The sequence below is a fragment of the Haematobia irritans genome, chromosome 2 (assembly GCF_050003625.1).
Source record: "Haematobia irritans isolate KBUSLIRL chromosome 2, ASM5000362v1, whole genome shotgun sequence".
Classification (NCBI taxonomy): Eukaryota; Metazoa; Arthropoda; class Insecta; order Diptera; family Muscidae; genus Haematobia; species Haematobia irritans.
Window position 1 is genome coordinate 121,232,100 of NC_134398.1, and position 24,502 is coordinate 121,256,601.

Genomic DNA, 24,502 nt, shown 5'->3' on the forward strand with positions numbered 1-24,502 from the left:
TATTTCATGCTTTTATTTTATACCCAAACTATTGGATTGATTATTGTTATAAACAATTAGCGGAGATATGTGGAAGCCGTTACTTTTTTTTGATTTCTCAAATCATAATATTGAATGTATCTCGTGTAGTATTGCCAGGTTGAGGGTTTCCCTCCCCAAATTTAGTGTTTTTTTCACGTTTAGGTAGACTTTTGGGAGGGACATTTATTTGGGGGGATTTTTGGGGGTAAAAAAGTATCTTAGACCTTATATAGTGGAGCAATTCTCAACCAAATTCGGAACAATTGTGGTATGAATTATGAGAAAAAAATGCGGGAAGTCAACCAAAATTCCTAAATATAAGCAAGTATGCACCCTGCCAACATTTTTTGAATTTGGGGGCGCTTCTGAGAATCCCCACTACGTCGAAAACAATCATATACGACATCAAAAACTCGTCGGAAAAGCGCCGTCACTATTGAGAAGTTGTACCACGCCAAGTTACTACGAAAAAGTTTCTCATCAGTGCAATTATTAGGTGCCTATTTATATCAATTTCGAAGGACGCCAATAAGAACCCCTGCAAACTATCAGAAAAAGTGCATTTTAAGGTAATTGTAGAACAATCATTGTGGTCAAGTAAAACACGATTGTGTAGATGTTTATTGATTTGATTAAACATTTATAATTTCTTATAAATATAATATTTTTCGGTTTATCTCATCACATTTAACATAATTTTTTGCATTAATAAATGAATGATGTTGAGTTTTAATTAGCAAATTACATATTGCAGCGTCTATCAGCCACTTTGTTTATTTTCGATGGAGACAGCGTGCCTGGAAAATATTTGAAAAAAGATCACTTTATTCTATTTGGAAAGTCGAAAATTGTTCACCATATACCTTTCACAATTTTAATGTTTTCAGAACTTTATTTTCGTTTTTATTTAAATAAAATATAACAAGCTGGTTGCGCTTGGCGTTTCACAAAAAAAAATGGCTCTTCTAACAGTAGTGATGGCAAAATACTTTCATGTACATTTTGTAATTTTTGATATGCTTCCCCCATCACAGTTCGCGATGGTTGTGGTGACATTTACGAGTCTGTGGTAGCGATGAGGATGAAATGGAACTTTGAAATGCTGGCAGGGCAATAGCATTTTTTTCGTTATCTTTTTCAAACGCTTCTGTTGAAAGGACATTTTTAATATTTGACAAATTAAAAAATCGTATTTTAACTTAGCAGCTGAAAGCATTTTAAGAGTTAAATTTTCATTAAATTATTGGTCTTACAATTTCTCGCCTACAATTTTAGCGAATAACTAATAATTTTTGTTTATTTTTTTATTTCTATAAACCATTTTTTAAATTAATTTGGTTTAAAAGATTTATACATTGAATCGTTTTGTTTTGCCTGCTTTCCTCAGAGACTTAATTTTAGAAAAACGAAATTCCCTTTTGTTATAAAGTATTTTCTTAAAGAGTTAATAAACCCGAATTTGTGACAACTGTTGTAATGATTTCATCTAACTTCAAAAGAAAATTGTTTAGCATCAAAAGAAAATGTAATTTCTCTAAAATTTCATTCCTCAGAAAAGAAACCTCTTCTTTCAGTATATATTTGTGTTAAATTTAATTTTTAAAGTGTATCACTACAAGATTTTTTTCACAAAATTTGGGACCACTTTTTGTACTATATAAATTCTTAAAATTTCTGGGGGTTTTGAAAAAAATCTAGACCAATTTAGGGGGTTTTCCTAAGATTTGGGGGGAAGAATCAAAAATCACATGGCAACACTAATCTCGTGTTTCAATTGCCTAGCGATCTACATATTTATGGAAGAGATTCTGATTACTTCCACTCAGTGTGTAATTTATTTCGTTCCTTTTTTATTTTCAAAAAGGTAAAAAAAATATCTAATATTCGTTAATCTTTTCTTCAGAACAAAAACACTTATAATAATTGGTTATTCAAACTCAAACATAAAGTTTGGAATAAGTTTAGCCTTTGTCTGATGGAATAAGTTAGGTTAGGTGGTTAACTGAGATATTGAATCTTAAGGTGGGTATTAAGTTCGAGTTTAGCCGCTAAAATCGCCATTTTTTCACGATTACTTTTCTTAATTGATCCACCTTAAGGTATACAAACTTTGTGAAAATATGCTTTGGGGTATTGCCCATCAAGTTATAATAAAATTTGCAACAAATATGTATAATTTTATTCCTTTTTTTACTGATTTAGTTTTCACTTTAGCGATTTTAGCGGCTAAACTCGAACTTAATACCCACCTTTAGATAAAAGATTTATTTTCAGAATGTTGTTTCATTGATTTCAAAATTGTTTATTAAACATTGGTTACTTTAAAATGTCTATTATAATTTGGATTTATATGCTGACATTTATCTGCTTCTGAAGCTTTCTTATTATTTAAAAAAAATGGAAATTTTGATAAATCATATTTCATATTTCCTAATTTCAGTTTTATAAAACCTACACACAAAAAAATGTAAACCTTTTTATGGAAAAATGAACAATGCGGACATTGAACTAAATTGTATTTAATTTTTTTTTTGAGATTTTCATAATGCGTTGTTAACATCACAAACATTTACTGATATTTTATAATTTTTAACTATCATTTACGAAATTCTTCCTTCTCGTAAAAGTAAAGACAAAAATCATTGGCACCAAATCATTATCATAAACCCCTCTGTAGTTCATTTTTACTAGTTTTGGGAGATGTACGAAATTTTGCTTCTGCTTTACTTAGTATTGAACTTATTTTTACGATCAGTGAAATATATACCCACGTTTAGTTCATAAAATCATTGAGACCTACTTGGAATAAAGAAACTTCCATGCGGCTGGGGAAAATTTTCTTAAAAAATTATAAATTATAATTTTTTTTTCCAATAAACATACGTTAATTTAGCATTAATTTAACAAGGGACAGTTTTTCTGGTTAGATTTAAAGTGCAACAAATATGTATAATTTTATGCCTTTTTTTACTGATTTAGTTTTCACTTTAGCGATTTTAGCGGCTAAACTCGAACTTAATACCCACTTTTAGATAAAAGATTTATTTTCAGAATGTTGTTTCATTGATTTAAAAATTGTTTATTAAACATTGGTTACTTTAAAATGTCTATTATAATTTGGATTTATATGCTGACATTTAGCTGCTTCTGAAGCTTTCTTATTATTAAAAAAAAAATGGAAATTTTGATAAATCATATTTCATATTTCCTAATTTCAGTTTTATAAAACCTACACACAAAAAAATTTAAACCTCTTTATGGAAAAATGAACAATGCGGACATTGAACTAAATTGTATTTAATTTTTTTTGAGATTTTCATAATCATTGAGACCTACTTGGAATAAAGAAACTTCCATGCGGCTGGGGAAAATTTTCTTTAAAAATTATAAATTATAATTTTTTTGCAATAAACATACGTTAATTTAGCATTAATTTAACAAGGGACAGTTTTTCTGGTTAGATTTAAAGTGCGCCTGTCTCCTTTGTTTTTGGTTCAAAATCTTTCGATTCAATTAAACTTTTGAGTGTACGTGCCAAATTTTGTACTTATAGAAATCGAATTAAAGTCCAGTTTCTAGGATGCTATGGGGAAGTCAAACATAATTTTATATTTTAATTTCAATATAATAAGCCAAATAAGGCCAATAATAAAGTGTGCTGCCACTAACAAATCTTAAATCTATACAGATTCAGATCACATCAACAGAAAAAAGCTTGCTAAATGCTAACATTAATTCCATTAATATTAATATGTGTATATATTTATTGCACTTTATTTATTGAAACTTTTTATATAAGCTAAAATATCAAAATTTATCCAAATCAAGACGATATATTTATATATACATAAACATGAGATCTCCCATTTTTGTACCCTAAAAATATTGTCCTGAAACGTATTTCGGTTATACGCTCGTAAAACGGATTCATATATATATTTTTTTTAAATTGAAAATTGGTCATCTCAAACAAAAATTGGTCATAAGCAACAAAGGAGAGTGCTAGAATTTGCTTCAAAAAGCCAAGTTACTTATGATATTGACAATGAACACAAAAAATACGCTTTTTTAGATACCATATTAAATTCGCCTTTTTTGCATTTTTGAATTTTTTCTGTCCCTTAAAAGACAGCACTTTTTGCGGTTCTATATGTATAACATTTAAAAAACAAGCTTGATGGGCTCCAAAGATTCTGTCTTGAATTTAGTATTGATTCCAAGTCAAAGAAGCGGAGGAATTCACTATGGATTTATTAAAGATGCAATTCACTTTTAAACTCCAGTTTTGTGAACTTGATACTATGAAACTAATTTGAATTTTTCAATGTATTTTTTTATCATAGTGCCTAAATCTTCTTTTTCAGGGTAAAATAGATATTTGTTTCTTTTTATCTAAAAAAAATATTGTTGTAGTTAAAATCAACTTCTACTTTATTTACTCATCCGTCATTCGAATATTACTAATTGTACAATAGTATTTCAATACATACAGTTGTGCTCAAAATAATAGTAGTGCTGTGCTGAATTTTTTTTTCTGCTTCTTCTATTCCTTCCACTAAAGGTTTATTTTATCTTTGTTTTTTACTATATCATTGTTTGGAATGTGCATAATAAAAAAATACCGTTGGTTTAACTTCTGATGCTATTGTTGTTGTAAAAAAAATCGACATAAGAAAAATCCCTTTGCAAGCTCCAAAACAAATAAAAGGGTTATAAGCTAGGTTACAAACAATTAAAAGACGAAAATAATTTAGCTGTCCATAGTCCAAGAAAAGTCACTCTCCTTTCAAAAAAAAACATGTATCGAAAAGAATAAACTATGCCCAAGAGGATTTCCATTGGTCAGTACAGAAATGGAGGAACATTCCCCAGTACAGAAATGGAGGAACATTGGATGGATGAGTCAAAAATGGTGCTTTATGATTGAAGAGGATCCCGTCTATATGCTCGGCAACCTAAAAACACTGAGTACAGTACCAATTTTACGACAAAAACTGTAAATCACGATGGTGCTTTAATTTATTTGCTACTACTATTATTTTGAGCGCAGCTGTACATATGATCTTAAAATAAATATAATTGGTTATATATTGATGTTTAAATCCCTATTCTTGACAGAATTTAAGATAGTATATTTTTCTTTATAACCGGCCCATGTCTGGATATTTTTGAGTCACAACGTTTCTTTTCTTTACTTTTCTTAAATGTTTTCCTCCAGGACTTTTTGTAGAATTTTGCATATGTTATTTCATTGTATGTATCCAAAGTAAGAGATTTTACACTATTAGTTGGCGATTCGCTTTCATTCTTTTAAGTAATTTGTCATTTGATATCTTTGGAGTTCAACTCCGAAGCCTATTTACTTGCCCAAGAAGATTGAGTCATTGATTCACAATTGAATTTTGGTCAACCAAGTTATTGTTAAAAAGTGCGACCTTTGTCCAATAGAATAAAATTCGCAATTCGTAACTATCCCAATTATATATGTTACAATAATTAGCAAAAGTTCATGGTAACTGATTTTAATTTTAGAAAAAATCAGAAGCTACTGATGTTCAACAAGTTCCAATCGGTAGATTGAGTTAAATGTTATATCTATGGATTGATTGGAAACAGTGTTCGTATTTCATAAAATATGAGAGAATAATACTCATGATGACGTCATTTGACTATTATACATTTTAATTTTGGAAGACTGTGTACAACATTTCATTTTTTCTTTTGGCAAAAAGTCAACAATGACTACAGATCCAAATTAACAATTTCTCGATTTTATTCTAAAACACAAAGGTATATAAATATCACAAAAAATAGCCAAGCAACTATATATTAGTGATTTCATAAAAACAAAATACAAATTATTTAACATCAATTTGACGCAGTCACAAACAATTTCCACGCTAACCTGACCAAAATTTTATAAAATAAAATGAATTTCGTTAATTTTGAGAAAAATGTAGGAAACGCGGAAATCAGTTTTTTTATCAACTATATGTATTTTGTTAATAATTTAGTACTCAAAGATTTGAAATTTTAAAATAAAGGATTTTCAAGAAAGTTAAAATCTGAATTACGAAATTTCATTTTCGATAATTTCGACCTATCCCATTCACTTTAATCCTTCAAACTATATAATATTTGTTTTGGCAATTCTATTTAGTTGTACACTTCTTTATCTCAGCTTATGTTATTCGGATTTAATTCCTGATCGTGGAGTTTCGTTTGATATGAGACGAACTTTGCTTTGTTAATTATTTAGATCTGGAGCTAGAAAAAATGCTCGTCTTTTTATAAAATTGGTGTGGGATCGTAAATGCTGCCACAGATATACGAACAAGATATGAACAATAACTCAAGCGATGAACTTAATAATGCAAATGCGACTGTGGTGCCTGATAAATCAAACTCATGCTTGTAAAGTTCCTTAAGACCAAATGTAATTCTATGAGACATAAGGTCAATATGTTCGGCGGAGACATTTAAGACTCTTACATATTGTGATGGAGAATAAATCTATATTGGAATGTTTGTTCTAGCGCTAATTATGTACAGTGCCCTCTCGGTAACGTGAACTAATTAAAACAAAGAGAGTTCACGTTAGCGAACTTCACCGAATTTCAGAACAAAACGTAACAATAATAGGAAGTTATACACGTTCTAGCGTGATAGTGTTTTAGTTTTGTTATTAGTCATATTAAAAACTTAATTTAATAACATGAAAAAATAAAAAAAAATATCGGAAAAATATTAGTGGGTATGGAATTATAAAGCAATTTAAAATAATAATTAATTTCATGTTTTTCAGCTTTACGGAGTAGTTAGTGTAAGAAAACGCGTGTTCGCGTTACCGCGAGTGCACTGTGAAAAACGTGTTATATTACGAAGACAAACATTTTTCTAAATAATCCTCTATTAAAATTGACATAATTTTGCCAAACGGGAAGAGACAGAAAATGGAAATTTAAACAAATAACAGTTTGCCAAAAATCTCCTTGATAGCAGTAATACACATTATCCTTAACAGATTTCATATGAATCTGGATGCCTATCTTTGTACATTTGGCACATTTCAATTCAATTCAAACATTTATTTAATCAATTAAGCCCTCTTGGACCATACATTGATAGATTTGAAAAAAAAGTACAACAAGCCAAAGAAATTACAAATGCAAAGGAAAAAAATCATAATAATACTTAAAACTAATGTGAATACAATATTCTCAATAGCTGAAAAACTACACGCACATTTCTTTACCTAAACACCAAAAAAACGCAACACCGCATATGGAGGTAATTATCAGTGATGATACAAAAACAAAGTTAATTTCTCTCCAGGAGCACCCCACATTCTTGGAAGGCATATATTAAGTATCCCAAACACATTATGCAATATCCTTTTGGACATCTTATAGAGGACCAAAAGATCTATAGATCAGAATCCCAATACCCAAATGAAAAACGCCATTTCAGTGTATCTTTGATTAAGATACAATGAAAGTATTAATAATATTAATAATATTACAATAATAATATTATTAATAATATTACATAAATAAATAAATAAATAAGCAAATTAAGTAATCTAAAATTAAAATATTTATAATAAGAATTGGCTTTTCCGTCTATTACCGTTTGGCAAAAGTATGCCAGGAGGCTTTTTGTTTTCACATATAGGTGGCGATCAAACGAATATTCACTGATATATTTTCTCTCTCATTCAGCGTTGCCAAAACGAAAATTTATTTTGGACCAATTTTTTTCCAAAATCGGACCAAAATTCCCTCCAGCGGACCAAATTTCCATTTTCGAAGAAAATGCCTCAAGATGTATTATATTATTGTACATAGTGCTTTTATTAAAAAAGTTAAGTAAACCAGAAAGGAATGTTGTTATTTAGCGGTTGTCATAGGAATCAAAACGTCGACTTTTCAACTTTTTTAAAATTTTAAAAAATAGACTATTTGAAAAGGTCGACAATTTTAGTTGACATCAAAAGTCGAAATTCAATATTACAAAAAGTTTAAACTTTCATCTTAGAGGTAGGTAAAAACAACTGTCACACATTTAGTTTATATTGGCATTGCCCCATGAAGAATAATCTCCCGATTTTACTTCTTGAGAGAATACAATAGAAATCTTTTGGACAAATTTTGGTCCGATCGGACCAAAATGGCAATGCTGCTCTCATTGTTCCATAAGTCCCAAATTGCTAATAAACAAATGACGGCATGAACCTTAATAGTCTTGAACATTACTTACCTAAGATATCCTCTGGGAGACGGGTTCAATGTATAAAAAACTAACACAAACTTGTTTATTTCCTTTCTAAAGTAGGTTATTTGTCTTTTTTCCAATTTACTTAAGACCAACGAGAAATTTATTTGTCTATTTTTCCAATTTACAACGCGAAATTTGCAACAACACACACATTGAATTGGCGAGGAAACCGTGCGGTTTGGCAATGTCAATAAACATATGACAAACAGAGTTGCCTGTATCATTTGAGAAAAAGTTTAAACAATAACCCAATAAGCACTATTAGGAGCTTTTTCATAATACAGCATGAAATGTACCAAAATTTTTTGAATTTGACGGCACTTGTGAGAATCCCCACCACGTCGGAAGCAGTTGTACGTCGTAAAACGGCGTCACTACACACAAAGAAAATTTCATTAAAAGTCAGCCAACGAAAAATTTTCATTGATATAACGAAATATTTTCATTAATACAATGAAAATAATCGTTAATAGTACGAAACATTAGGTTGATTAACACAAAATTCGTTATACTAACGAAAAATTTCGTTGTATTAACGAATTTGTTTCAATTGCTGACTTTTAATGACACATTTCGTTAATATAACGAAACTTTTTCTATTAGTGTATTGAGACGTTGTACCGCGCCAGCCTGCCAGCATTTCAAAGTTCCATTTCTTCCTCATCGCTACCATATACTCGTAAGTGACACTACAACAATCGCCAACTGTGATGGGGCAAGCGTATCAAAAAGTACAAAATGTACAAAATGTACATGAAAAGGCATTTTATATTTTGTGAAACGCCAAGCTCAACTATCTTATTATAATTTATTTAAATAAAAACGAAAATGAAGGGCTGAAAACATATTTATTACGTTTAAAATTGTGAAAGGTATATTCCCTGCCAACATTTTTTGAATTTGACGGCGCTTCTGAGAATCCCCACCACGTCGAAAACAATCGTATACGACATCCAAAACTCGTCGGAAAAGCGCCGTCACTATTGAGAAGTTGTACCACGTTACTAAAAAAAAGTACCGCATGAATGTTTTGATTAAACATTTATAAATTCTTATATATATAACATTTATACGACTATCACTTCACATTTAACATAATTTTTTGCATTAATAAAAGAATGCACTTGTGGGTGGCGTTTTAAATTTATCTAATAGGGCACCTAATAATTGCACTCATGCGATGCTTTTTTGTGGTAACTTGGCGTGGTACAACTTCTCAATAGTGACGTCGCTTTTATTAATTTTATTGTTACAATTTGAGATTATAATTAACGGAAACTAATTTAAATAAACTTAAATCTAGAAATATCAAAAACAATATAAAATGGCTCTTGTAACAATAGTGATGACAAAATAGTTTCATGTACATTTTGTTGTTTTTGATACGCTTCTCCAATCACAGTTTGCGATTGTTGTAGTGTCATTTACGAGTCTGTGGTAGCGATGAGGATGAAATGGATCTTTGAAATGCTGGCAGGGGTCACTGATAGCATTTCAAAGTTGGATTTCATTCCCATCGCTATCACAGACTCGTAAGTGGCACAACAACAAACGCAAGGCACCAAAAAGTACGAAATGTACATGAAAGTATTTTGCCGTCACTATTCTTGCAAGAATCATTTTGGTATTTTGTGAAACAGCAATCGAAGATAACTTCTTAAAAATTAATTGAATAAAAGCAAAAATTAAATATAACTTTATCCATTATGCATTTGACTAGTTTACCACTACATACATTTCGTAATCCTCAATCAACATCCCAGCTCTGACATGCGCGAAAATTCATCTGCGCTCTCAATTAGTAAAGTCTAAAGCTTTTAGCATTAAAAAAACAGCATTAAAAGCAGTGATGCCATGCGTAGGGAAAAGTCCTTTTTTGTAGGGATTTTTTCCTAAAATTACATCTGTAGGGGAAAAAGGACAGATTTTTAATTTTTTCTACAAATGTAGGGAATTTTTCCAATTTAAAGAGTTTACTACATTTTGCAACAAGAAGAGTACTTTTCCTTAATATTCCAAATAGAAAAGTTCAGCGGTAACGTTAAAAGATGTTTTGCATTGGTATTTAATTACAAATGCGTAAATAGATTTCATTTGCAGGAATGAACGCTTCCATTAAGGTTCATAAACTGGTGATGGCTTCCTCAACTTGGTGCCTCTCAATATTTTCTAATACAAAGATCACTTGCAGTGCATACGCGGATTCGTGTACATAAATGTAGGATTAAGTATTATTACAATACTTATTCGAGCCTATTGAACAAGAAGATTAAGGGAATTAGTACTATTACTGAAAAGAACTTGTCCAATAAGCTCGAATAAGTATTGTAATAATATATAGTTTAAATGACTTCGACATTAAGCCGGCCTGCATTGGTGTCAGGCTAACATAAAAATAGTAAATGTAGGATTTTTATTCCGAAATATCTTCAAAAACTGTTACATTCACAAAAGTTTTTAATGTTTTAGAAAAATGTTGTCTAGTGAAGAAAATAAAACCATTCCAACAAAATTTATAATTTTGATCAAATTGGCTCATTGTTGAATTAAAGCGTTGGCTAGAGGCGGTCGAAAAAGACGATTTTAAATACCAATGCATTGCTTGTGGAAGAAACAGACCTGAAGAAACACGCGGCCATTAAAGTCCACAAGAAAAATGTTGCTAGTGTTAAAAATGAGCAATGATGTTGCAATGTTCGAAATCCGAATAAAAATTTCAATTATTGAACATTTGGTCCCTTTATTGAAGGATATAATCCCTAATATTAAAGAAATTGAATTTAATATAAAATATTTGTCATTTTCTTGCCAAATTTGTTTGAATTTAGTACCGTAGGGAAAATGTAGTGAAAAAAATTGTGGGCGTAGGGAAAAAAGGGAATTTTTAGGAGCCGCGTAGGGAATTTTCAAAAAACTTCCTGGCATCACTGATTAAAAGAGAACTTGCATTTCATCTATCGAAAAAGGAAAATTAAAACAAAGAGTCACCTCCCACCGACAAGCCGGCATTTTCTTACTGCTTAGGAAAGAAAATAATTTTTTTCTGAAAAATTTATTTGCTACTGTTTGTATCACAAGAATTTAATAAATATGTCGGTCTGGACACCATTAGAATCTAACCCTGATGTAAGTTAACCTAGAAAATTAATTCAAAGTCCTTATTCGTCCGTCGCCTGTTTGTGGAAGCTGGCGCCATTGATGACTCATGTAAATTTTGTAAAATCATATTTTAGGTATTGACCAAATACATTCACACACTGGGTGTATCCAAAGAATGGTCACTAACCGACGTAATGGGCCTGGAGCCAGAGATGTTGGAATGGATACCCAAACCCGCAAAATCTATAATATTGCTATTTCCTTGCTCGGAAAAAGTAAGTAAAACATGTTAATTTATGTATATAAATTTATTGGATGGAAATGGGACTTCCAATGCATCAATTCGCCATTACAATTCTTTTTTCATCTTTTCTTCATTTGCAAACAATTTTATTAAACAAGTTTTTAAATAGAAAATCCCCCTTATACTACAGCTGAATTGATAAATGATTCAATGATTGACGTATCATCTCTTAGTTACTCCATCATGATTGTCTACATGATGGACATATTGAAAGTATTTTTCCATATGCTTGTTTATATTGAACTTTTGGAATACATGCTTTAATTCCTACATTGATTGAAGAGTATATTCTTCTTTTGGCCCTTCCATCCACGCATCGAATGTAATACCTTCTCATTCGTGTGTAGTAAGATCCGAAATGATCCTTTGGATGTAGTTACGCCTTTCGGGTTTGAGCTTTATATGCTAACATTCACATACCCCGACGACAGCAGTGCAATTCCGGTGGATGAGAGATAATCTCCACGAAATACATATAAATTCGACGATAAGGGAACACAAACTCTTATAAGATTATCGTGCCTTTGTTTAGACGAGCTTATTTCTAAGGCTGTTCTAAACTATGTATAGCACTTAATTGGTTTGAACAAAGCAAGTCAACGAGAGAAATAGGTCTCGAAATGATTAATCAAAATAAAAAAACTTGATGCTTTGTATAGCTTGGATGGTAAATATGCAAACAAGTGGTCAAAGGATTTGGTTGCAGTTTTATGTGGACTAGAGCTCGAAGCTGTTATTTATTTTTGGCCGAATCCGATGTTCGGCAAAAACAAGCAATAATCGGCCGATTGCTAAAATTTGTAATTATATAAGTTTGGTGTACTTTACTTCAATATTAGCATATTTAATTGTCTTTTTTTTTTGAATTTTTTAAAATTCAGTAATATTATAATGGCAAAAAAGGATTTTTGTACATTTTCACCATTCAAACTTGTTCTTCGTTCGGAAAAAGTCGTCCCGCTGCACCGAGCAATTGTTCGCTGACAACGCTGCTCTTAAATGTTGAAAAGGTCAACTCTTCCAATATTCAAATATGTTACCGTTTCGTAGCACCTAATCTCCTTAATGTACAATTTAATTTTGGTCGAGTTCTAATGTGGACATCTATTTTTTAGCTTTTGGAAATCTTAGTTTAGGGTCCTTAGACTCCAATGTTAAATATAGGCGACAATAACAGTTTTTATTTTTCTGTCTCGGTAGTATGAAAAGCATCGTGCCGAAGAGAATGAGCGTTTGGCTGGTGAGGCTCAAAATCATCCAAAGTCTTTATTTTATATGCGGCAATTTACATCGAATGCCTGTGGCACTGTGGCTCTTATTCACAGTGTTGCTAACAATGCAGAGTAAGTTTTTAATTGCTTGAGGTACTCATTAAAATAAACAAATAATTTCAATTGTAGCATTGTCTTGGAGGATGGCCCACTAAAGAAGTTTTTGGATACTGCCAAAGATCTTACACCAGAAGAAAGAGGAAAAGCATTAGAGAGCGACAAAGGTGTGACAGATAGTCATCAAACATTAGCTCAGGTATATGAAAAACAATGCATCATATAAGTACATTGAAGAACCTTAAAGTTTTCCGAATATGTAGGAAGGACAGACTGCTGCTAATCCTGAGGAAAAAGTTAATCATCATTTTATTGCATTGGTCAATGTCGAAGGTACTTTGTACGAACTAGACGGACGTAAATCATTCCCGGTTAAGCATGGCGCCACCACCGATGAAAACTTTGTCCAAGATGCTGCTCGTGTTTGCAAGGAATTTATGGCACGCGATCCAGAAGAATTACGCTTTACTGTAATGGCTTTGGCTGCATCACAAAATTAAGGAATTTATATACTTTTTTATACTATCAAAAATTACATTCGCCTAATCTGTATTACAGCTACCTCGCTGAATTGAATTTTGTTGCAGATTTTGTTGTTGTTTTGGTTTGTTTGTTTATTTTTTTTAATTTTTATGCTAAGTAGCTTATACGCTTTTTTTCTCTTAAAACATGAATTTTCATCTATGTATTAAAAAATAAATAAACGCAAAATTATAATAGCATATCCGTTAGCTGACGTTTTTATTTTCAATTTCTTCCTTAAAACACGTGAACAATGCAAATACATATGAATCAACATATTGTGGGTACTCCCAGAGGGATGTCCATCTAATAAGTTCAGATTTAGAAGTACAATGTGGTATGTTTTCTGCAAAGAGAATTTTTTTTATTTATTACACAAGTTTATAGCCGAAAATATATGAATTATATTAATAATGGAAATCATTTACTACTTTATGATAACACCGCGTAATTGGTAAGTTCGGAACTAATGTGAAAGATCTCTAGAAATGTGGGAAGACAGAATTTTAGTCCAATTGCCCTACGCGACTGTAACCGATTCATTTTTCTTGATATCTGCAAAAGGGGTAAGATGATTTCGCAAACGAAGTAAGACAAAGATTCGAGTAAGGGAATCTTATTTTGATAAGGTATAAAATGCAAATATTTAAACAAGTTATAAAATATCTTAAGGCTTAGGTTATTTTTGTTTGACCATTTTTTCTTCGGCTAAAAAGCAAACCAAAAGAGCCTACAGGAAAATAAATTATATAATTTCTTTATATATTCTTACTACTAACAATAAACCAATCCAAAGTTCATGTATAGTGTAATACTTTTTCCCCAATGTTCCGATATACGGAATCGCAATTTGCACACAATTTATTATTCTTCCAACGAAAATATCGTGATACTCTGGGACATAAGTCTAATTTCAATTGGAAGTTTTGAGTTTACATGTTTAAGGATTGATGAAGTATTTCCAAACTAAAAATTTGAGATTTGAGAGATCTTTTGAAGTGAGAGTTGCTCGGGCTTTTAATGCCCTTAGGTTAGGTGGCAGCCCGATGTTTTAGGCTCACTCAGACTATTCAGTTCATTGTGATACCACATTGGTGAACTTTTCTCTTATCACTGAATGCTGCCCGATTCCATTTTAAGCTTAATGCCCTTCCTGACGCCTTGAGGATGTTTGGTGTGTCTGATTGGTTCTGAGAGCTTTTGATGCGTGGGTATTTTTATAAATATTATTTGTTAGTTTTATGGATATTGTTTGCTGTTAGCTGGGACTCTGATAGCCACTATTATAAGTCTTGTAATTACTATATGAACTATTGTCAATTTGCCAGAGGGTTGTTTTGTATATTGAAATTTGTTATATATTATTATTTTTATTTATTTATTTTTATTTTATTTATTTCAAAATTTTTCGTAATACAAAGCCTATAAGGCCAATTAATTTATATTACTTATGACAAATCCTGAGTAATTATTATTATATTTATAAGTCAAGTACTCTAATTATTCTATATACATTTATAATATTATTCCTGCAATATTAAAGTGGCTCCCCAGCCATAAACAAAAATAGGAAAAATATATATAATCATCAAAATAAGCCCATAACATGATAAAAAAAATTTGAAATACAAGTACTGAATTAGAGAATAATAAAATGAAATGAAATGTAAGTAAGTATAAGTATAAAACCATAAATGACTGAAACTTTACAAAGATTGGGTTGTAGAGGCAAAAAATTCCATTAGCTTCAATCGGAACACATTGTTACATTGAGAAAAAATCCTCAACTCAAGTGGTAGTCCGTTCCACGTACGTGCAATTCTAACCAGAAACGATCTAGAAAATATAGTTCTTCTGATCCGAGGTATAAATATCTGTATGTTCCGTGTCGATCGTGAGAACGTAAATTTAAGACGTAGAGGTAAAGGTCTGGATTCCCTAATCACCTTGTAGAATAGGCAGATGCTCCGATACTCAGATGCTCCGATACTCAACAATTATGCTCCGATACTCAACAATTATTGTTACGAGTTTAGGGTAAAAATAAGTAGATATTTGCTATTTTTACGTCGGATTATCAATTTTTTAGTAGTACAGCGAACTGTTTTGAAATTCTTACTTTCAAGAGTTTAGGGTAAACATTAAGAATTCTTCAATTCTGCTTTGAATTTATGTATTTTTTAGTAGACTGAATTGTATTCGTTGTAATTTTGTTATAATTTGCCATGGGGCTTTAAAATTACAAATAAAATATGAATAGAATAAGAGAGAAGTCCATCTCCAACGGTGCGAATTGTCTCAGAAAGCCTAATGTAGTAGCCTAACCTATCGTTAACCAAAATGTTAGTAACCGCAAAAAATATTATATTGTGCAATATACTACATTAAAATCTGATGTCATCCAACTATAAGTATTTTACCTGCTACAGCTTTTTTTATATTGGCCTCATTTTCATATCGGGTAGCCAAATCCTCCATAAATGTTACAAAATTTGGCAACTGCCACGACCGGTAGAATATTTCGTTACAGCTTCCTGGTAATTTACTTAATGCCCGCAGTTGTCTGAGTGAGTCTTTTGTTTTTACAGAAATATCATTGCAAATTGAAGCTATAATGGCTAGATTAGCACAATGTGGCTTCAATGTACTGGGATACAGCGTGAAATCTTCGTTTTTCTCAGAAGAATTTATTTGTTCCAACAACTTGCCCTTTGTCGCTTCTATATGAGAGCATAATTGTAGTCCTCGTTTGTCTGCCATATTCCATTTTTTAAAATGTTCCAATGTTGTGTTTATAATTACTTCTAATCGTGCTCGGCACGCCAAAACATTTGAATCTGCATTAGCTTTTGTTTTCGAACTGGGCGAATCTATAAATGTTTGGGAACGTGTTTAGAAATGTTACGCACTCATTATAAAGATAACCTACACCAAACAGCCGTAAGACTATCATGTTTTGATTCTTCCAGATATTCACTTGCGTCCATTCTCTCGAAGAAATTGTTTACAATGATTGACAAGTGGAATCGCCCCCCGCATACGTCTGACAATTTAGGGTCATATATATAGGCGCCGTTAAGCAAAATGTTCTGAAACAGCTGTTGACCCAGATACATTAGCGTGGGTCGGTTCATGTGAACACTATAAGCAAGTATGGTATCACAATTACGCCTATTTTCATAAAGCTCTGTTAAGGTGAGTACTAATTTCGAGTTTAGCGGCTAAAATGAAAACTAAATCAGTAAAGAAAGGCATCAAATTATACATCTTTGTTGCAAATTTTATTATAACTTAATGTGGAATAACACAAAGCAACTTTTCACAAAATTTCTATTCCATAAAAAAGTTTGTATTTCACAAAGTTTGTATTCCATAAAATTCATTTACATGATAGCCGGCTAATCGGTAATTCCGAAACGTGCGTCCATCCAACCATCTTGCAGTTTATAGGGCTTTGCCCAAATAAATTTGACAAACATTCTTTTCCTTTGTTGGTTAAGCTACACTTGTAGTTTAGTCAATGCGTGGTTTTAAGCTGAAATCAAAAAAACTACAACAATATTTATTTATTGCATATTGCTGGTGGTAACCCTTAAAGACTGGCAATATGTTCCGGTTTCGAATTGAAAATCACTTTATTTTCGCGATCACATTTTCTAAAACAAAACAAAAACAACCAAAATAATAAATGAAAACAAATATATCCCTGTTAAATCCTGACCAAATCTAAATGAAAAAGACAATGCGTATTTATTGCAGGTCATACCGGTAGTACCGCTCTTTAAGGGCGGATCTATTTTTGCTTTTCACGTTAAAATTTCTGCGGTAACTTTATTCAAATAGTGCGATTAAAAGCAGATAATTGAACTCTAATTGAGTTCGCATTATCTTTTTCGTCGTGATTTAACAGGAATATATTTATTTTCATTTATAATATCGATCGTTTTAGAAAAAGTATTCGCGAAAACAAAGTGATTTTCAACTCGAAAACCGAACATAGTACCGACTTTAACTTGAAATTTTGTAATATATATGATCACAAAAAACATTTTCATTTGATATGAAATGGAATTGGTTGGTTGAAAAATCATTCATTTGCCTTGAAAAAGATTTAATTTGAAATGAAAATGCTGTATAAGTTATACTTAATTATTTTATTTTAAGTTATACTTAATTATTTTATTTTACCTATAACTACATTCATAGAAAAAAGTCTGCTAAAAACAGCAGTCGATGTCTGCTATTATATTTTTGTACTTCAGGGCCACAATTTATAAAATTTTTAGGTTATAAATTTTTACCCAAAGCCTATTTAAGAACCAAAAGTAGTTTTTGCTATATTTTTGCACTGCAATATATATACAAGCTCCTAAATACGACCAGCAAACATTTTGTTTGCTGTTATGCCCCACTTCGATAAATATTCAGATTTTTGGTCAAATACTATAGATATTCATAAAATATTGTTTTAATTATGTTAGGATAGCTCCTAAGTTGACATTTTTATTTGTTTTAGCCAAAACAAAAAATGTTTTAGTGTAATCGAGCTTCAAAAATAGCAGGAAATGTTTGCTATTTCAGCAAACACCGACTGCTGTCCGTTTTTCAGCAGACTTTCTGCCGTTTTAGCAGACTTTTCTGCTGTCCCTACTAACAAATTTTTTTGGGTGTAGAACGATCTTTCGTTTTCAATTCGTGGGAGCACGAGTACACGCTACAATTATGAAGCTTATAATAGGCCCAATATAAACCATAGTTAGGTTTATATTGGTTATATTTTTTATATTTATATTGGTTATATCGTTAATATTTTTTATTAAATGTTCTTGTTTGTGAAAATGTTCAAGACAATTCATTATTTTAATCAGTAATGGATTAGCAGAAACAGTACCTTTGAATACTTAAAAAATAAGTACCTTTTTAATATATTCGACATTGGTAGAAATATGTCGACATCACGGCGTTTACAATCGATTTTTGATCCTGTCCCGAAAGCGTCTTCGATAGTAGCTAGCAATAATACCTTTTGCCTGTTTTTGCGAAATTATAAATCGTAAAATTTGTATTTTCACTTCTGTTTTCCTCAGCATTTGCTAGTATTCTGACACTCACAGATTTGACCGACATTCGTTGTTGCGACTAGTACACTAAAAGTTGAAGCGACCATATATTTTCCTATCCATTCGGCCGAGTGAACTGCTTTGTCCTCCCAAGTATATATTGGTTTTGTGGCTATGTTTTAGAAATAGAAATAATTTGGCATATCAAAGTTTAATAGTTGAACGAACTGTATCGCAACTGGTACAAGCAACATACATTGTGGTGCAACCTCTATATTGATATTGTAATGATCGAATTGTAACTAATTTCTTCAATGGGTATACCAGTTGTGTTTTTTAAATGTGGTCATAATGTGTGAGAGGCTGAAATAAAACGTTTACATAAAACTATATGATGATATTCTTATGCATTCGTGGAGCAATAGTTATCATTCCCGACATGTGTACTAAGTGTCAATTCTAATTTCGGTCGAATAACACAACATATTCCAGAATTCTTTTGTATAAAAAATAAATTAATCGCCGAACTTGGTTTAATTATAATGCTTAGTACTAAGTTCGTTTCTGCGAAAAACGAATATCTTCATCTATATCTGTGAATAGGGTCTCAAACTCAAGGGTGTTAACTTGTTCATGCGAAATAATATGCCTGCCTATTTTTTCGTGCGAAAAATCCAGGGTTATATATATTAGCGTAGCTAGACAATATTCCTAGGGGGGGGCTATAGCCCCCTAGCTAAAACTTTATAGACTGAACTTATAGGTTCAACTAATGTTTTATTTCATAAAATTGAATAAAGAAATAGTCATCAAAATAACTCGACAATCAATTTATAATAAAGCAACTAAAAGTACCCTACGGGAAATTGGTGCAAATTGCCACTGACGGACCTATCACAAAACTGGTACCTGTGCTCCAGTTAGTTGCAATTTTCACATTTAGTGAAATAAAATTGTCAGAATAACCTTTTGTTTTTCTTTTCATTTCGGGTTCGATTAGGAGCCCAAATTGAAAGAGATTTCTAAGAGTTTGTCCGAGACTGGTTCCTGAGGACCTGTTTATGGGTTGCTCCTGCTAAATTGTCCTAGCACGTGACCTTTGGGATGAGTTCAAGACGCGTCCTAAAGTGTAAGTTTACTCCGTCAATGACAAACCCATGTTAAAGCGGACGGTCCCTTCAATACGTTTTGATCAGAATTGGGACTGGTCCACACACACCAGGGACTAGTCCTGTACCAGTTCTGTGGTTGATCCATTTCCCGTAGGGTAGTTCCACACTTTTCCCAGCAAAAAATTGGGAGTTGTTCTAAATGCACAACTTTAAAAGCACTTCCAAAAATGTCGTCACCAAGAAGTTAACTATTTTAACTACACAGGAAGTTTTTTACTTCATTTTGTCATTTTAATGTGTAATTTTTTGTTTCTTTTTTCAAATAGTTTAAAAAAGAGTAAGAATAAATAATATGGTACAAATTATTCAAATTTTGCCACAAAAATGCTAAATCCATCATAGAAAAATCGATAATATTTGAAAAAACGTTTCAAACAAGCGTTAGAATGCATTAAAAATCATAAAAAAGTATAAAAATTATTTATTTGGGAAAATATCACAAAATTTTTAATTCACATTCAAAACACTGAATTCGGATCACACCTTAAGAAGTGATGCAAATTCATGGAACGGTTGTTGAAACGGTGGACATTCGTTCTATGACAAGTTCATATTACATTTATCGCGTCTCCGCCAATTTTGTACCACTTCCAGACCCAAAAAGAACATTTTCACTTCTTTTTTGGCGACGCTTTTTTGCAGCATTATTAAGATATTAATTTATGAAAGAATAGTTTTAATATCAATTACGATTTTTTATTCAACTAAATCATAAATTCAACCACAGTTTTTTCATAAATATCAGCCTTCTACCACAACCCAAGTAATTCGATTGTGCATGAAAGTCTTTAGTGGAACTTTGTGCGTTGTACGAGTATATACTTGTTTAATTTTTATAAAAATCGTAAATAGGTTTTCAAATTCTGGGGGGGGCTAAAATTTTGCTGGGGGGGTCTAAGCCCCCTCCCCAGAGGCCTTCCTACGCTTATGGTTGTATAAATATGTGTCTGAATATACTCAAAACAAAGATTTCGCATTTATTCCGCGCTAACGTTTTTTATATGGAGTATAACAGGTTTGTGCGAAAACGTGATCTTAGTACTAGGCTTAAACGTGAAATTAATGTAAATAAAACACATGTCTAATTTATTACAGTCAATTCAACACTTTATTGTTCAAAACTTATACACTATAACAATAGACGCTGTTGCGACGCTATTTGTACTTCGAATGAGATAGGCTTTGCATCTTCGCATCCAAATCTAATACACTACATGTGAATAATAGCAATTTACAAAAATAAAATAAAATATTCTAACCTCTTCTTGAGAATCATTGTAAATCTTTTTATCGGTAAAAGGTAACGGTCAATAGGTATCGGAATGTGAAATTATTTTTTGATTTTCCAGTAGCATAATGCTATGAGTGCTCCCAATGATGTTATAGGAACCAGTAAATACGATGCGTTAAAAAATTTTCTTTTCAGCATTTTCTCAGATTTTGACGTGGCGGAATTTTGTTTGTTCTTACTCGAGATAACCTGAAATAAATAAAACACTCTTTTAAAATTGGAACAATTTACACTTGTAAACTTGGCAACCCTATTTTATTGTGACAGTAGTCACCTACTATTTCTTGTGTTTTTGTACGAATAATGTTGTTTTGCGGAAGAAGGGCTATATATCCTTTGGTCCGGGCAACAGCTTATGTCCGTGGTTACAGCGATGTTCGACCCGTTAAAATGGCTTACAATGTTTTTGAAGGTCCCAGTACCGACATTTCACGACCACCGCTGATAATCATGCATGGCCTTTTTGGATTAAAACAAAATTGGAGGGCCGTTGGTAAAGCTTTGCAGGCAAAAACGAGTCGTAGAATAATAACAGTGGATGCCCGAAATCATGGAGATTCTCCACACACGGACGAACATAGTTACATTGATATGGCAGCAGATGTGGTGCATCTTATGCAACAAATGAACATTGGCAAAGCATCTGTCATGGGCCACAGTATGGGTGGCAGAACCATGATGTACATGGCCCTTAAATATCCCGAGTTAGTTGAGAGTGGTGTAATTGTCGACATATCTCCACTGACATTACCAAGAGACTTTCAAGCTATGGAAGATATATTTGTTGCAATGAAAACCTTACGAGTACCACCGGAACTTTCAATGGCCGAAGGCCGTAAATATGCTGAAGTAGAAATGAAAAAGGCCATACCATCAAACGAAACCGTCGACTTTATTCTTTTGAACCTAAGGAAAAATCCAGATGGAACATTTAAATGGGCAGCAAATGTCCAGTCACTGTATACGAATTTAAGATTGTTTTCTGAATTCACGAATTACATTGGCGGCCTACCACCCTATAAGGGCCCTATGATGTTTATCTGCGGTAATAAATCGAATTTTGTTGATCCAGATAGTTGGCCACAGATACAAGAAATATTTCCGAATTCTAATATACATTGGTTGGATGCTGGTCATTTGGTACATTTTGAACAACCAGCCAAATTTATAGATTTGCTTGTTAATTTCTTAAAGCAATAGTACATATTTTCGTTTAGATAATTTTTAGTTATGGTTAAATGTATGAAATATTTTTGTTAATTCATCATATACGATAAAAATGTGAGCGCATAACTACGCCAAAAATAAAGATCTAGTTTTAGAATATGTTAACCAAAGTATTCTCAAGAACCAAAAAGAGAGTTTCGTGTATAGGTGGATACTCTTCTGTTTTTAATCCGATCAATAAGGAAAAATTTTGCGTTTTGCGAATTCATAAACCACAACAGAGGGGATAGTTTCGAAACTAAAACATGTTGTAGTGTAATTGCGTTTAAAAAATTAGTAGTGTCTACTAATAAATTACTTTGGTTGTGTTGATAAATTACCATTGCTAACATGACTTGCTGCTCGCTGTACATAGGTAATGCCGAATTTATCACCAAAAGTTGATCAGTCAATTTAAAAATTCATGAGAAAGGGGGGTTCCGAAAGAAGAGTGTATACAATAAATAATTGGTTAAGAAGCATAGCATGATTTACATACAAACCTCTTCTATTTCTTGCATCTCCTTCTCAATATCATCAGTGACTCCATAGAGTTCATCCAATGCTTCCAAAACAAAGCGGCTTGCAAAAGACTTTTCTCCAACTATAACATCATCAGGCGGCATAATTTGCAGTTTATAATTAGAGGCAGCCAGAGCAGATCGCATTGTCTCCAAATGTTGACTAGCATTGTTCACTATTTTGCGATTATAACTATATGCCTCATTTAAGTGGCAAATCCTTTGATAAATACGAAATGAAAAATTAACATTGCAAAATAGTTAGTTTTTGCTATACTTACTGGTCGTACGAAGGATCTTGATTGGGTAATTGTTCAAAGAAAGACAAGAGTTCTCGTTGTGTACGTTTGTTGAAGCCCATAAGGTCCAGATCTTCCTGTGTTAATGATGCCAAATCTCTGTAGGATATATCTTCGGCAATTAGCTTCTCCACATAGTCACTACTATTGTCACCCTGAGTTGATAGTAATGTTGTTAATATTTCTCGATTTGCCTGTGAATCGCCCTTGGGTTGAATAAATTTGTGACGATAACGAAGGAAACCACTGTCGCCATCATATAGTAAGCCTTTAGTTTGAAACTCTTTATTCGACTCAAACTGCACTGATGGAACGTTAACTGATACAAATGGATTCTTATGTTCCTCCATGTCAGGAGTCTATTATTTATTACAAAAAATCCTTCACCAAACAGAAAGAACAGAAATTTAAAAAAATCAATGTACCATAAACAATAAACAATGGACGATGAGTTGCCAAGTTTTCTACTTATGATTTGTTCGTTCGGACCTTTTAGAACTCTTGGTAACCTTATTTTAAGGTAGTGGCATGAAGTAAGCTAATTTCAACATTAGATTTTTATACAATAATAGGGCTGTTTTCTTTTTGCACTGGAAACAACATTTGTGATGCCAGGAAGTTTTTTGAAAATTCCCTACGCGGCTCCTAAAAATTCCCTTTTTTCCCTACGCCCAAAATTTGTTTCCCTACATTTTTCCCTACGGTACTAAATTCAAACTAATTTGGCAAGAAAACTTTGAAAACCATTACCAACACTACCAACATTTGTGGACTTGTGGACTTTAATGGCCGCGTGTTTCTTCAGGTCTGATTTCTACAATTTACGAACTTTCCACAAGCAATGCATTGGTATTTAAAATCGTCTTTTTCGACCGCCTCTAGCCAACGCTTTAATTCAACAATGAGCCAATTTGGTCAAAAGGCTATTTTCTAAATTTTGTTGGAATGCCTTTAATTTTCTTCACTGTACGACATTTTTCTAAAACATTAAAAACTGTTGTGAATGTAACAGTTTTAAAACAGTTTTTGAAGATATTCCGGAATAAAAATCCTACATTTACTATTTTTATGTTAGCCTGACACCAATGCAGGCCGGCTTAATGTCGAAGTCATTTAAACTAAATATTATTACAATACTTATTCGAGCTTATTGGACAAGTTCTTTTCAGTAATAGTACTAATTCCCTTAATCTTCTTGTCCAATAGACTCGAATAAGTATTGTAATAATATTTAATACTACATTTATGCACACGAATCCGCGTATGCACTGCAAGTGATATTTGTATTAGAAAATATTGAGAGGCACTAAGTTGAGGAAGCCATCACCTGTTTATGAACTTTAATGGAAGCGTTCATTCCTGCAAATGGAATCTATTTACGCATTTGTAATTAAATACAAAG

The 24,502-nt window shown here is 32.1% G+C and overlaps 5 protein-coding genes across 7 annotated transcripts in view; 2 read left to right on the top strand and 3 right to left on the bottom strand.

The window, feature by feature from the left end:
- papi (tudor and KH domain containing protein papi) overlaps positions 1-8,476 on the bottom strand; it is a 47,594-nt gene extending 39,118 nt beyond the window's left edge. Inside the window, exon 1 of the mRNA XM_075296022.1 lies at positions 8,281-8,476. The gene's annotated coding sequence lies outside the window, so the exon portion shown is untranslated. The remainder of the gene's footprint in view (positions 1-8,280) is intronic.
- A 2,759-nt stretch (positions 8,477-11,235) lies between these two features.
- On the top strand, positions 11,236-13,749 carry Uch (Ubiquitin carboxyl-terminal hydrolase). Its single transcript, XM_075296038.1, has 5 exons — positions 11,236-11,424; positions 11,532-11,672; positions 12,902-13,044; positions 13,102-13,228; positions 13,293-13,749. The coding sequence occupies exons 1-5, from the start codon at positions 11,389-11,391 to the stop codon at positions 13,527-13,529; spliced, it is 684 nt and encodes a 227-aa protein (XP_075152153.1). The 5' UTR covers positions 11,236-11,388; the 3' UTR covers positions 13,530-13,749.
- LOC142226145 (uncharacterized) lies at positions 13,741-16,606 on the bottom strand. Its single transcript, XM_075296039.1, has 3 exons — positions 16,481-16,606; positions 15,972-16,421; positions 13,741-13,897 (listed from the first exon to the last, which is right to left on the bottom strand). The coding sequence occupies exons 1-3, from the start codon at positions 16,536-16,538 to the stop codon at positions 13,758-13,760; spliced, it is 648 nt and encodes a 215-aa protein (XP_075152154.1). The 5' UTR covers positions 16,539-16,606; the 3' UTR covers positions 13,741-13,757.
- A 4,262-nt stretch (positions 16,607-20,868) lies between these two features.
- daed (daedalus) lies at positions 20,869-23,562 on the bottom strand. Of its 3 annotated transcripts, none has more exons than XR_012719608.1 (4): positions 23,083-23,556; positions 22,784-23,021; positions 21,043-21,263; positions 20,869-20,985 (listed from the first exon to the last, which is right to left on the bottom strand). XR_012719608.1 is itself a non-coding variant. In XM_075296026.1 (4 exons), the coding sequence occupies exons 1-4, from the start codon at positions 23,448-23,450 to the stop codon at positions 21,250-21,252; spliced, it is 645 nt and encodes a 214-aa protein (XP_075152141.1). In that variant the 5' UTR covers positions 23,451-23,562; the 3' UTR covers positions 21,113-21,249. The 3 variants fall into 3 exon arrangements, 2 of the variants coding, with proteins under 2 accessions (XP_075152140.1, XP_075152141.1); XM_075296026.1 differs by lacking the exon at positions 20,869-20,985 and adding an exon at positions 22,622-22,646 and having other exon boundaries at positions 21,113-21,263; positions 23,083-23,562; XM_075296025.1 differs by having other exon boundaries at positions 20,869-21,263.
- On the top strand, positions 21,334-22,411 carry LOC142226132 (sn-1-specific diacylglycerol lipase ABHD11). Its single transcript, XM_075296024.1, has one exon. The coding sequence runs from the start codon at positions 21,378-21,380 to the stop codon at positions 22,272-22,274; it is 897 nt and encodes a 298-aa protein (XP_075152139.1). The 5' UTR covers positions 21,334-21,377; the 3' UTR covers positions 22,275-22,411.
- Positions 23,563-24,502: the final 940 nt, after the last annotated feature.

What these genes read in the sequence shown, in the direction of transcription:
- Uch (XM_075296038.1), top strand. Translation starts at nt 11,389, where the DNA reads ATGTCGGTCTGGACACCATTAGAATCTAACCCTGAT. An exon ending in CATTAGAATCTAACCCTGAT is followed by an intron (nt 11,425 to 11,531) that starts GTAAGTTAACCT and finishes ATCATATTTTAG; the next exon opens with GTATTGACCAAATACATTCA. An exon ending in TATTTCCTTGCTCGGAAAAA is followed by an intron (nt 11,673 to 12,901) that starts GTAAGTAAAACA and finishes CTGTCTCGGTAG; the next exon opens with TATGAAAAGCATCGTGCCGA.
- LOC142226145 (XM_075296039.1), bottom strand. Translation starts at nt 16,538, where the DNA reads ATGGACGCAAGTGAATATCTGGAAGAATCAAAACATGATAGTCTTACG. An exon ending in TAGTCTTACGGCTGTTTGGT is followed by an intron (nt 16,422 to 16,480) that starts GTAGGTTATCTT and finishes AAACATTTATAG; the next exon opens with ATTCGCCCAGTTCGAAAACA. An exon ending in TATAAAAAAAGCTGTAGCAG is followed by an intron (nt 13,898 to 15,971) that starts GTAAAATACTTA and finishes TTCTCTTTGCAG; the next exon opens with AAAACATACCACATTGTACT.
- LOC142226132 (XM_075296024.1), top strand. Translation starts at nt 21,378, where the DNA reads ATGTTGTTTTGCGGAAGAAGGGCTATATATCCTTTGGTCCGGGCAACA.
- daed (XM_075296025.1), bottom strand. Translation starts at nt 23,450, where the DNA reads ATGGAGGAACATAAGAATCCATTTGTATCAGTTAACGTTCCATCAGTG. An exon ending in CAAGATCCTTCGTACGACCA is followed by an intron (nt 23,022 to 23,082) that starts GTAAGTATAGCA and finishes TATTTATCAAAG; the next exon opens with GATTTGCCACTTAAATGAGG. An exon ending in AGATGCAAGAAATAGAAGAG is followed by an intron (nt 21,264 to 22,783) that starts GTTTGTATGTAA and finishes TATTTATTTCAG; the next exon opens with GTTATCTCGAGTAAGAACAA.